At 37.1% G+C, this 14,178-nt stretch overlaps 1 protein-coding gene across 1 annotated transcript in view; it reads left to right on the top strand.

Moving 5' to 3' along the window:
• Positions 1-14,178, top strand: part of LOC109680329 (rho GTPase-activating protein 20-like) — a 44,083-nt gene that overhangs the window by 29,154 nt on the left and 751 nt on the right. The window contains exons 9-14 of the mRNA XM_074052215.1: positions 1,980-2,057; positions 4,233-4,299; positions 6,384-6,551; positions 7,919-8,059; positions 10,108-10,275; positions 12,451-12,618. Of these exons, the coding sequence (XP_073908316.1) occupies positions 1,980-2,057; positions 4,233-4,299; positions 6,384-6,551; positions 7,919-8,059; positions 10,108-10,275; positions 12,451-12,618 (790 nt within the window). The remainder of the gene's footprint in view (positions 1-1,979; positions 2,058-4,232; positions 4,300-6,383; positions 6,552-7,918; positions 8,060-10,107; positions 10,276-12,450; positions 12,619-14,178) is intronic.

Below are 14,178 nucleotides of genomic sequence, written 5' to 3'. Positions count from 1 at the left end.
ACAAATTTTTACAGTTGTTAGGCTATAAGAAGCACAATGAGAAATAACTGAATTTGACATGATTTGTTCATAAAAATCCAATGAACTCTGGTCAGGCTCAGTGGATAATCCTGTAATTCCAGATACTTACAAGCCAGAGATTGGAAGCAATGTAGTTCAAGGCCAGCTTGGGCAAAAATAAGAGTTAGCCAGACCCCCATGCCTAGTTACCCTCAGGGACAGATCACTTGGCCATATGTGCTAGGCTTTGGGTGATCCTCAGCAACACAAACACACACACGCACACACACACGCACACGCACACACACACACACACACACACATCCAATTGAAAACTTTAGGACTAGCTGTCATGCAAACCAGTTAGTTCCTAAAAAAGTAAAATACAATGAATTATAAAAGGGTTTCCTAAACTTTATTTTAGTGTCACTTAAAGGCCTGTGCTTGCCCACTGATGCTATTTGTCTTTTTAGCCAGAGTTTCCTTATGTAACTCAGGCTGGCCTCAAATTCACAATCTCTCTGCCTCAGCCTTTGGAGTACTGGGAGTATAGGAGAGTGATAACATGAAGAGCAACTTTTTTCTTCTTTAAGCAGTGTTTATCAGATACCACAGACCTGATTGTGGATTTATGTGATATTACAAATTCTGCATGCATAGTAACTTTCTTATTTTATGGTACTATATTTTGAAATTCAGATGGCTCAATAGTATCTGCTCAGAATCCCATTAATCTTTGTTTGATTTTCTATAAATTGTCCTCCTGTTTTTCTAGAATTCATGTTCAATGTGTGATGTAGTAGAAATGACTATATTCACTGGCAGATGGGACTAGAGCTAAAATTATGAAAGGTTTCATTCTTGATTCTCAGATTCATTATTTCAATAGATATTAACAATGAAAATCTAGTAACCCTGAAGAGAAACTGTTCTCTATATAGTGGTTATTTGAAAATGTTTTTATGTCAATTTTTATTCCAATTTTAGTAGAACAGAACATATGACATGCAAAGAAATAAAGCCAAACTTGTAACACAACTTGGGTAGAAAAGGAAAGGCTTCAGCTCCTCCTTTATTTTTAAATCATTTTATTATTGTTGCACTGAGGGTACATTGTGACATTCACCACAGTTATTACAATGCATCAAAATTGAGTTTGCCCTTTCCACTATGCTCCTTTATCCTTCTTTCCCCCATTACTGGAACAGTTTCAGTAGGTCCATTTTCCCATTTTCATGCATGAGCACATACTATTTCCCCATATTCACCCTTCTGTACCCTTTCCCTATATTCTCCCTCTCTCAGTGGTCCCAGTCCTCAGACAGGACTTGTTTTACCTTCAAGTTAATAAAGCCTTTTTGTATTTCTCTACATAAGAGGGTTTCAGTATGACATTTCCATTTATATATGTCTTATATTCCAAATTGGTCCATCCCCTCTGTTTTTCTCCTCTCTACCATAGTCCCCTCCTTATGGTTGTTTCAACAGGTTTGAAAATTCTTTATGCATTCTTGTATAGAAAATATATCAACCATATTCACCTTCTTAACTTTTTTCTTTTACCCTCCTCCATCTCCCATTAGTAACCTCCCCTTAGTGTGTCCTGCTTTTCATAACATCACCTCGTTCTTTTGAAATTACTCTCCCCCATTATGCAAACAGCCTCACAGCACTCAGAACCAAACCCCATGCCATCTCTGACTACTTAATTTTTTTCTTTCTCAACTAAGTTGCTATATTTCATGTGCTACAAATCCTTTATTTGAAGAGAAATGTGTTATACTGAAATATTTCCTACTGACTTCATGTTATATAAAGAAATGAAAAAATATTTAGTCAAGGTTTTGTGCTATACATGTACTTTATTTTCTCCTCATCTGAAAACAAATTTTGCTTGTTTAATGTGCATAATAATTTGACTGTAACTATAGAATTCTTTGTTTTGTCTTATAGTATTTTAATCATTTATTTTTTTATAGCCCATTGATGTTACTGCAACAAGTTTTGATACAGTAAATGATATTATTAAGAAGATACTCTCCATTTTAGGAATAACTGTAAGTTACCTGCAAGCTATTTTTAAATTAAAAGATAACTTCAATTTTTGAGATTCATATCTATTGAAATATGTTTTTGCATATACCAATCATATGATAGCCGATTATTATAGCTATCAAAGTCATAGTTTGTCCCCACACACACATTTTTAGGAACTGAAGCTAGCTAGTTATAAGATTAGTCTATCTATCTATTAGCATTGCATTATCATTCTCATTTTAAGTTTCATACCAGCCAAAAGTCTCAAACTATAATGAGTTTTGCTATAATTGTAGAGGATTAATAAAAATATGTAACATATACAATAAAAATTGCACAACATTTTTAATAGGAAAGTTCTATTTCCTATTTTTGAAATAATAATATTGAGATGTTCTTTTTGTATTATTTTTTGTTTTCTCCTTTCCCATACAGGTTTATTCTGATTATCATTCAGAGGACTCAATCTGAATGTGATGTGTCCTAAAGGACATGTTTCATTATACAGATTTACATTAAAAACATGTGGGTGGAGACCATATCCCCTGAATGCTGGTTTGTGAATAAGAGGCAGATGTCTTTAAATAACTGACAAAGAGACAAGTTTTGGATGAGACCATGGATTAGGGGTCATTTATGTGTACACACTTCCATCCTATTTTACTTTTAGGTGTCTGTTGCTTTATGTTTTGATTGTGCTTGTATATGTAGTTAAATATTCTTTTGTAAAAGAGGTGCATATATTTGAGAATGAGGCAGCAAAAGAGGAAGAGAAAAGTGCACATCATTCAGAGTTTTATTAAATTTAAAGACTTTTGGATCAAGGAAGCATGTTATAGCAGGGCTCCTTATATAAAATTATTTCCTTGTGAAAATTCCTTGATATTATGACATGAACTCTGAGGTTGTAATTAAATCTGACTGAGTGGCATGACTGGGTCCCATAAAATTTCAGCACAACCACAATTTGGAATAATAATCTCTTTTATAGAAGTACAATTTAATAATATATTGAAGATAAATCTGAATTCATATGTTCTTAGTAAAGCAGATACCTCTACCTTGATTTCTAAACTGTAGGATGTATGTGCTCTGAATAAGAATTAAATCTTGGAAAAGACTGAGTAGTTTTAGTGGAAGCATGGGGAGAGTGACTTAGAATACAGTTCATTTAATTCATATTTGTGAATCACATTTCCTTAATGTAAACAGCTCACCACAAAGAATTTCTAGTTTAATAAAGAATGAAGGTTATTTGGTTATATAAGTATGCTTGATTTAAGTAACTCCATCGCAACATTTTTAATCCATGATTTACAAAAATATTTTTATTAGGTCTCCCAATTTGCCATGCAATATTGAGATTATGTAATACCATCCTTGTGCATGCACACATGTGTTTGGGTGTGCCTATTACTAATAACTCCATTTGAAACATATTTCTGCTTTAGCCCCACTTTTAGGACTGTAGAATAATTCAACAGAATCTTGGTAATTTAGGTTTGTTTAAATGAGGTTTCCATATTGTTGGCCAATAATTCTGCTGGGATAACTGTTTTCTACACCTGACCTATTTTTCAGGTAGATTCCTTATAAAGATTCTCTCCTCAGGACAAGACTCCTCTGACTGAATGCAGATGTCAGGCTTCTCCCTGATGTCTCCTCAAGGCCTCTTAGACCTCTGTCTCTTTTGCTTAGGGTTATTGAGCTTACAATGCCTTCTAAATTTTACATTGCTTGGGCATAGTCATAGCATGTGTGTGGCTCTCTGAGACACAAGTTTGTCTGCATGTCTGGAAAGGGACATGTGAAAGCAGAAGTCAACATTCTTCATAGACTGTGAAGATAGCAAAAGGCAAGACTCTGGGGATTAAACATTTTTCCCTTAGTGGAGTAGCTTGAGTATTATTTGTCATTATTTGGGTCACTCAGAAAATGATGGCTGGGTTGCATTATGATTCATGGTTCTTCAGAAGTCACAAGGCACAAATCTAGAGTAATCTCCTGGAGGCTTAGAAATATCCAGAGGTTACAGAAATCAGCAGGGTTAACTTAAAACTGTGGCCAGCACAAGACTCTAATAGCATTTGTACTGATGCAAATTACTTTCCTTCTTAGAAATACTAAGAAAATATGTTCTTCAGTAATCTATTGTGAATGATCTTTTGTGGTGCTTTGTCCTTTCTGTCTCCCAGGGATGTGAAAATGAATACCTGCTGTCTTTCAATTCTGGGAATGAAGAAGCCCCTTTCTCACTCAATGGTAAATGTCAGGGAAAATCTAAAATGTGATTGATGGGATTCAAAGTTGTACTTCTACCTCTCAAAGTATTGATTATTGTCTTAAGCTTAAATAACTCTAAATGTAAAAATGACTCAAAATATTCACTTGTACATTAAAGAAATAATTGCCCAGCATTTACTCTATCACAGGTACCTGGAAATATCTCTTTCCTCAACAATTTCTTGTACAGTTGAGGAGAAAAATGTGATATTTTCCTCTATTTTTTTACACAAAACATGACTTTCTTTGAAAATAAGAACAAAACTATTTTTGGTCATAAAGTATAAAACAGACCGGAAATTAATTTTCCCATTTATTGTTCCTATCCCAGTAAAAATCCACTGTTCCATTTTCTAAAGAGTATGTCACCTCTATTTTGTAAGAATCTTCTATAATTCAGCTATGGCTGTGAATCCATATACAAATATTTAATTAACACAAGCTCGATGCTCAGAACTTCTCACAGCATTAACAGAAAAGGAGATAATCAGACTCTTAAAGTCTTCCCTGACTGACCAACCTGTATTTTGGCATTAATTAGGTTGTATTTTCCACTATCTCTTTTTAAAGTCACTGGCAGGTTATTCATCTTTAAAGTTGTTCAAATAATTTAGTTGCAAGAAAAATGCATGACTCAGCAAGTGAGGATGAAGAAATAAATCCACTCCAACACACTGGAAGGGCCAGGATATGTAGCATATGCTCTAGTTGAGAGAGGGAGCTGATTTATGTTGGAAATCATAAGCATGCTTCTTTTTAATAATGTTGACTTATTTAATAATGTTGTTTATCAGCAATAAATAAGTGATGTGGAGAAGGAAATACTGGAAATATATTTTAATGAAATGTATTAATTTGATAAAATATCTTAATGATAACTAAGGCTCAGAACACCTTTGAACAAAGCTGGTTTAAGGCACTCTAAGAGCACAATAGTCTTGAGGATCCCAGGTCAGCCTTTCTGAATCATTTATTTTAAGGTACTCTCTATTCTCAAGTGTTAATCAACTTCTGATTATCCTGAACTTTGATTTTATTACATTGGTGACAGAAGAGCTTGCTTTACCCTAAAAGTTGAAAGTTGCTGTATTTCTTGTTCTGAATGTAGCACTGACAATGTATCTGTGCCAGGTGGAAAGGAAAAGCAAGAGTTCACCATGTTACATCAGTGAAAAATGAGCAGTGGATACAAGAGAGCTTATATACTCTTCCTAGATAATGCACTTCAAAGCACAGTGTTTTTGATAATTTTTTATAAAGAAAGTAATTTAAAGCATGAAAGAGCAAAATAAGTCACTTGTCATGTAGCTCCTGATGACTGTGAGTGTGGTTTCCCAGATTGCAGCATTTTGCCCACTGTTTCTATTCTCTAATACACTGCAACCTTCTTTCTGCTCACTGTCTGTGAGGAACCACTGGGAAGACAGCAGTGTGAGGGAATCATGAGGAAAACCAGTCTACTGATCATGAGTAGCCCTGACAAGATAACTGACAAAGGGAAACAACATCTCTTTTGGTCAAAGTGACATCATATAAGATAAAGTATTAATCTTAGCAATTCTTATCATATATACTTTAATTATTAAAGAACGTTAACAACCAATGTACGTCATTGTATTTTTTTCCATCCTTATAAGTCTCTGCAGTAGGGAGGACATATGTTTGAAATGAAGAATGTAAGGTTAGAGGATTCAAGTAATTTGCCTAAGATAAAAATTTGGTTGTAGTCAAGGCAGAAACTAGAAGGCCTTGAATATTCTCAGATGAGAACATAGCAAAAGTCATTATTGAACCATTATCAGACGTATCTCTTCATCCCAAACAAGATAACATATTTAAGGTTTTTATCTCTTTATTACTTAACCTCCTTTGCTTGGTCACCTGTTTTCTGGATGGTCTTCTCAGTGAGTGTGCATAATGCATACTCAGGAGACACAGCATTATTATTTTCACAGACTATAAGAGAGTTATGTTTGTACCAGTGTTCATGAATTCAGCCAAAGGTAAGCTTGATCACATCTATCATCATCAGACTGAATCTGTTTCTATTTTTCTCCACATAGGACATGAATGTCCGTATGCCATCAAAATGAACCAACTTGGAGAGAAAGCATTCATTCCACAGAGACCAAGTAAATTTACTTCTCAGACCTTCCAGGAGCCCATCCTGGGGCAGGTGTCCCTAGATCTCAAGGGCCAGTTTTTCCTAGAGCCAAGGCATCCATCCAAAGGCAAGCACTGGAGCAATTAATATCTTCTCTTCTTCCAAGTGCCATGTCACATTTCTCATGGTTATCACAGTTCCATTCCTGACAAAAAAACTCATGATATGTAGGTATTCCCCATATACTGTAGGGAGGTATTATAGACAAGTACCCAACACTCACTCAGAATCTGGCTTAGATTGCCTCTGAGGACTGAAGTTAAGACACAAGTCCCTACTAAGTGATTTTTTTCATTCATCCACAGAAATAATTGCTCTCTTATTTGTATCCCCAGAGAACTTTAGAAAATAGTTATGCATGTATACATCTGTGTGTCTTATGAGAAGACAATCTCTTGAGGCCTGGACTTTCATATCTTCCCCATTCCATGTTGCAGCCATCTGGGGCCAAATTAGTCCTGACTACAGCATGACTTAGACTTGAAATGGATGGTCTTGACTAAAGAGCTATGGTATTAAATGGAATCTCTTCCTATTATGAAGGGTCTTTGCATTTCTAACCAAATGAGCAGGTATTTAAAGATACTTGGTCAAATGTCAATCATCTTGCAAATCTTGGCTTATCTGCTATCTTTTTTTTTGTGGTGCTGGGGCTTGAATCAGGGTCTATGCCTTGAGCCACACCACAAGCCCCCATCCCTTTTTTTGATGTGTTTTTTGAGATATAGTCACAAGAACTATTGCCATGGGCTGACTTTGAACCACATCTCTCCCTCCTTAGTAGCTAGGATTACAGGTGTGAGCCACTGGCTCCTGGCTTATCTTTTATCCTCCAAATATTCAGTATATGTTACCAATTTAGTAAAATATGAAGGTATCATGTTTGGAAAAATTTATAGCTGAGCAGTAGAAACTTTGGACTGAGGTTTGAAGACAGACTACATAGTGAAGTGGCCAGAGGCTTACTGAGAAATAACTCAAGCAGGCTGTGTCATTAAGGGCAGATGCCCTTTTGATGGGATAGAGTTGACCTTGGCTGGATGTTTTGAAAGTTAAACAGGAGGAGATTTTCTTTGAAAGTAGATTATGAGACCACTAGAATTGAATACCAAATAGTTTTAGCTTTCAGTGTGTCACTTCATTGGTCATGCTTACCTTCCAAGAATCTTTTCCACCAATGTATAAATAGTCTGATGATGCAATGTTACAGGACAGAGGCAACACTATGTAGTATGCATTCACCTGGGTAGAACTAAACTGAATCTGATCAGGTCACGAGCTGTCACCACAAGGCAATAAGTTTCAGAATGTAGGACATTTACCATAAAATGACACAGATCCTCTACTGTGCAACTATAACAAGAAAATTGTGAGAACAAAGTGAAAAGAATGAAACACCTAACTGTAATAATCTCCCTTCTTCCTTTGATTCAGAAACAGCCACAGATAAAGGAAGATGCCCGCTCAGGAACTGGAGATTTCACCGCCGATCTAGATCCTACCACAACAACTTGGATGAATTCCCACCTACCACAAGGACAGGACTACGCATTGGAATTTCTATTATGGATATTTGTAAGAATGACAGCTCACCATCTCCAATTCTGGGGGAAAGAGCTTGTTGTTACATATTACTGTTAAATTTTTATGCTCCCAGGGAATGAAATTATATTCATGGCCTAAAGATTTAGGTGAAAAATCTCAGGGTACAGTCCTGGGCTCATGGGACATATGTTCTGTTTTCCTGAAAGATTCCAAATAGATGCAAGAAATCCTTACACATGAATAGGTAAATGAAGGGTCTAAGAAAAGTTGACTTTTGCTCATCCTAACTGGACTGTTTAAGAACAATTGGGTTCTATAAATTTAGTTTCCTTAATCAACTCATATTTTCATGGAGAAAATATATAATTTCTTTGGTCATGTACACAACATGAATTATTACATCAACTAAGATACATCACAAAACACCCAGCTAAATCTCAAGATATATCAGAAAGTACCAGTCTCCACAGTTACTTTGCCTAGTGTCATTCCTCACTGAATCACACAACATACAGCTTTGTATGAATGGGCAGAGCATTCTCAATTTTCACATTGAATCGAAATGCAAAATAATTTTGGTAATTATACACATAATACAATAGAAAAAACAAGATTGAACAAAATTCAACCTACATAGTTACATGCACAGTAGGCCAACATTTACATGTTGACAGAGGAACATCCTCAAGGTTTTAAGACACTGTCTACTTTCTTCTGTCTTGTCCTTTTGAATTGCTTAGGGTATAAATACACATGTAAAGAGGGCATATTGCAAAAGGATATTTATTCAAAGAGTGATAAAAACTAACTTTGAATAGGTACATATTTTCTTTTCAAATTCTGCTTGCCTCAAACCTTCAAAACTTCAGAAATGTAGGGCCTTGCCTCACTACAGAAGATATGGAAGAAATGTGAAGGGAAGATCATTTGTTACTGTATGTTATTTTTTAAAAATTGACTCTCCTTGATAGAGAAAAGCAATTCATGATGTAAAGATTTATCTGAATAAGGTCATGGTAAAAGTTGAAAAGTGTTAGATATATGGATCATGTATATTACTTCCCACAAACAATCCAAAAAGAAGCAAGAATCCCTCACAGAATCAAGAGGTAATTGATGTGTAAAATGCAGCCTTGGATAATCAAAAGAGGTTTCAGCAAAATTATTCCCATGCACCCAAGAGTGATAAGGAAATTAATGAAATAACCAGTGGATTTGAAGGAGAACTGTATTAGAAAGTGCTCTGCATGTGAATTATCCAACTGATTTGTCTCCACAGATTTCATGAGTGTAGATGAGTCGGGTGGAAATGACATGGGAACTTAGCAAGAATCTTCATTGTCCAATGCACTATGTGATCTTTGGATTCCAAGCAAAGCAATGAATATATGATATTTTTCTCCTTATTTGTTGATTCCCTGGGTTTTTTTCTTTTTACATGTGTTTTAGGTAAGCCTCAACAGGGAGTGCACATGATGCTCAGGCTGTACATAGTTGTTTTCTTTCTTTTTTAAAAAGTTTTTTTTATTCATTTATTCACATGTGTGTACATTGTTTGGGTCATTTTTCTCCCCTGCCCCCCTTTCCCCCCCCCTTCACGTCTAGGCAGAAACTGCTCTGCACTGATCTTTAAATATGTTGAACATACAACATAAGCATAATAAGGAAGACAAAGCGCTTTTGCTAATTGAGTTAAGGAAAGCTATACAGAAAGATCCCTACCATTGCTTTCATGAACAAATGTGTTATTCCAAGTTGATACATCTCTAAATAATCTTTACACTGGTTGCTGATCCCCTTCTCATGTTAACTTCTGTCACTTTAAGGTTTCTGTATTAGTTCCTCTGGAGTGGGGATATCAAACACTTTCATGTATTGGGATTTCTACCTATTCCATATCTTCTGTAGGTGCTTTCCCCTAGTCATGTGATTGAAGACCTAACACACTGCTGCATTTGCCCTAGATCTAAATATGTACAAGGTCCAATATGTGCATCCAGGCATACTAAGGTAAGATTGATAACATCTTCACAATCACTTGAATCTATATTTACACTGTTAAATTTTCCTACACATAGGGGATGAATATCTGAAAGAAAATGAAATCAGCATCCTGGAAATCAATGCTAAACAGAACTCAGTGGTATCCACATATTCAAACACCCTCCAAAGTCAAATCCAGGAGGAAAAAGAGCCCCTTGATGAGCAAAACAAGAATGAGGGAGTGCCAGGACCTTCACCCGAAGGCAAGCATGAGAGCATTCCTTCCAATGACCTATCTCTGATCACATCTATATTTCTATCAAGAAAATCATGACACAGCTATTCTCCGTGCAGCAGGGATGTGTGCTAAAGGCTGCATCCCTACCCTCACCCAGAATCAGACTAAGAATCATGTCTAAAATCTGAAGAAGGTCCAGACCCTACCTAAAAGAAGTTATAGGTTCCTTTTCATTCCTCTAGGGAAAGAGGTGCTCTCTCCTCTATGTGCCCAGAGTACTTTCCATACATAGTTTTCTGTGCACCTGTCTGCGTGTCTCCCTGGCTTAAGGATTCTAGAGTTGAGGTCTCACATGTCCTCCCAAATGTGGGCAATCCCGGGAAAATGTTGACAGAGCAGGAAAGGAACAAATGACTACATGACATAGATGCCATCAAAATGGAGGTTCTTGACTAAAGAGATATGGTATGAGTTGGAATCTATCCTCAGGCCACAGTGACCTTGGGCTTCTGACCTTCATTAACTTCATATTGCAGCACATGGTAAATTTTCTTCCCACATCCATTTCAAACCTTGATCTGGGCTAGATCCCGAACTGCGCATTCACTGTCAGGAATGCCTTAAGCTTACCTTTTGCCACTTTTTGCCTCCTGGAAATGGCCCTCAGTAATTTGCTGATTACTTTGGATGTTTGCGAGTAGAAGGGAACTTCTGATGAAAATATTGTGTTAGGGGCTGAGGGTCAATAAAGACAAGTGTAAAATTGATGGATTTAATTTTCACAACCTGAGTTTGAGCATTGAGAACTGCAAACCCAAATTGATCCAGGCAGTTTAGCAGAGGGTTTCTTCCCATTTAGCTGCTCTCTCCCCTCATCTTGCCAAGGCAAAACCATACAGTTTCATCTATCACACTGACAACATGTACTCTCAAATCCAGGAACATACGTCAAAAACGGCCTTCCCTAAAACTTTCGATACAGTTAGGAAACTACCAGAGCTCATGTCAACTATCCTCATTCACAACCCTCTTCAAATTGAAGTGTATACAGGTTATGTCAAGGGCAGCCAGCATTCTTATATTCACATGGAAAAAATAGGGAGTAATTGGGGCATTTTCACACAAAACAATATCAGGGAAACAAATTTGTATACAATCGAAACTTCATGTTTACACGCACTTTAAGACAAACTCTCCATATTGACAGAGGAATATCTCAAGGTTTGAAGAAGTTGTCTAATGTCTTCTTTCTTCACCTCTTCAATTGCCTAAATGGAATTTGCAGGTAGATAAGGTACATTGCCTAAAGGACATGTGTTAAGAAGAATGGCAGAAATAATGTTTGAGTTAGGTGCAGATTTTCTTTTCATATTCGGTTTGCCTGTAGCCTTCATGCATTTAGAAAAGTAGTACCGTGGCACACAGAAGGGATGAAAATGAAAAAATATGAGGGGACGATCACTTGTTGTTTTATATTATTTTAAAATTTGCCCAATTCAGGAGACAATAGAGATCCATTACCTAATATTTAGCTGGAAAACCTCATAGTAGCGGCCTAAACTTGTCAGGTATATGGGACCTATCTCTTGCTTCCGGGAAAGATCCCAACAACAAGCACGCATTCCAAATGGAAAAATCAAGTGGTAGATGACATGTCTCCATGATATGGGGTCTGCCACATTCAAAACAGATTTCTTTTCCTTGAAAAGAGAGGTCAGGAAAATTATTTCCATGAATCCCAGCATGCTAAGCACATTCATCTGAAAAGCAGTGGACCTGAAGGTGATGTGTCTTAGAATGTGGTCTGTAAACGAATGACATAAGTGATTATAAGCACTGATGCAAGTGGGGATACATGACTCCTGGGTGGATATTAGAAGACCCGAGAAAGTCTCCAATGGGAACTGACCAAAAGCCATTGCTGTCCAATACACTAACAGATCTTTGCATTCCATGCAGGAATGAAACGTTTCAGACATTCTTTTTCTCCTTATTTGCTGAAGCCCTGAATCTTCCCACCTGTTTACACAGCTCCTGCCAAGGGAGTTCTCATTATGTTCCAAGTGGACATGGCCTTTCACCTACAAGAAGCTCCCGGGGAACCATGCAAACACCACTTTGTGCACACAGTCATGGTCACTTGGGATTGATCACAGCCCTCATGATCAGCCTAAACCTACACTTAATTTTGTTCCAATAGGTGAAGAGTATCCAAAAGTAAGTGAGAATGTCCATGTGGATGTCACCAATGCACAGGAGGCAGTGGACTCCACATCTTCAACCAGGTTCCATGATTCAACCCAGGAGGAAAAGGAGTCCCTTGAGGAGCCAAGCCAGGATGATGCAATGCCAGGACCTTCACCCGAAGGCAAGCATGAGAGCATTCCTTCCATTGACCTATCTCTGATCACATCTATATTTCTATCAAGAAAATCATGACACAGCTATTCTCCATGCAGCAAGGATGTGTGCTAAAGGCTGCATCCCTACCCTCACCCAGAATCAGACTAAGAATCATGTCTAAAATCTGAAGAAGGTCCAGACCCTACCTAAAAGAAGTTATAGGTTCCTTTTCATTCCTCTAGGGAAATAGGTGCTCTCTCCTCTATGTGCCCAGAGTACTTTCCATACATAGTTTTCTGTGCACCTGTCTGCGTGTCTCCCTGGCTTAAGGTTTCTAGAGTTGAGGTCTCACCTGTCCTCCCAAATGTGGGCATTCCCGGGGAAACTGTTGACAGAGCAGGAAAGGATCAAATGACTGCATGACTTAGATGCGTGTAAAATGGAGGTTCTTGATTAAAGAGATATGGTATGAGTTGGAATCTATCCTCAGGCCACAGTGACCTTGGGCTTCTGACCTTCATTAACTGCATATTGCAGCACATGGTAAATTTTCTTCCCACATCCATTTGAAACCTTGATCTGGGCTAGATCCTGAACTGCGCATTCACTGTCAGGAATGTCGTAAGCTTACCTCTTGCCACTTTTTCCCCTCTTGGAAATGGCCCTCGTAATTTGTTGATTACTTTGGGTGTCTCCAAGTAGAAGTGAACTTCAGATGCAAGTATTGTTTTAAGGGCAGAGTGTTAATAAACACAATTGTAAAGTTGTTGTATTTAATTTTCACAACCTGAGTTTGAGCATTGAGAACTGCAAACCCAAATTGATCCAGGCAGTTTAACAGAGGGTTTCTTCCCATTTAGCTGCTCTCTCCCCTCATCTTGCCAAGGCAAAACCACACATTTTCGTCAAGCACACTGACAACATGTACTCTCAAATCCAAGAACATACATCAAAATCGGCCTTCCCTAAAACTTTCGATACAGTTAGGAAACTACTAGATCTCATGTCAACTATCCTCATTCACAACCCTCTTCAAATTGAAGTGTATAGATGTAATATCAAGGGCGGCCTGCATTCTATATTCACATGAATAAATAGGGACTAATTGGGGCATTTTTACACAAAACAATATCAGGGAAACAAATTTGTATACAATTGAACCTTCATGTTTACACGCACTTTAAGACAAACTCTCCATATTGCCAGAGAAATATCTCAAGTTTTGAAGAAGTTGTCTAATTTCTTCTTTCTTCACCTCTTCAATTGCCTACATGGAATGTGCAGGTAGATAAGGCACATTGCCTAAAGGATATGTGCTTAGAAGAATGGTAGAAATAATGTTTGAGTTAGGTGCAGATTTTCTTTTCGTATTTTGTTTGTCTTCATGCATTTAGAAAATTAGTAGCATGGCACACAGAAGGGATGAAAATGAAAAAATGTGAGGGGACGATCATTTGTTCTTTTATATTATTTTAAAACTTACCCTATTCAGGAGACAATAGTTGTCCATAACCTAAATATTTAGCAGGAAAACCTCATAGTTTCTGCCTTAATTTATCAGGTATATGGGACCTATCTCTTGTTT

The sequence above is a fragment of the Castor canadensis genome, chromosome 13 (assembly GCF_047511655.1).
Source record: "Castor canadensis chromosome 13, mCasCan1.hap1v2, whole genome shotgun sequence".
In the NCBI taxonomy this organism is placed as follows: Eukaryota; Metazoa; Chordata; class Mammalia; order Rodentia; family Castoridae; genus Castor; species Castor canadensis.
The sequence above is the reverse complement of the archived record's forward strand: the minus strand, read 5'-3'. Positions and strand labels throughout refer to the sequence as shown.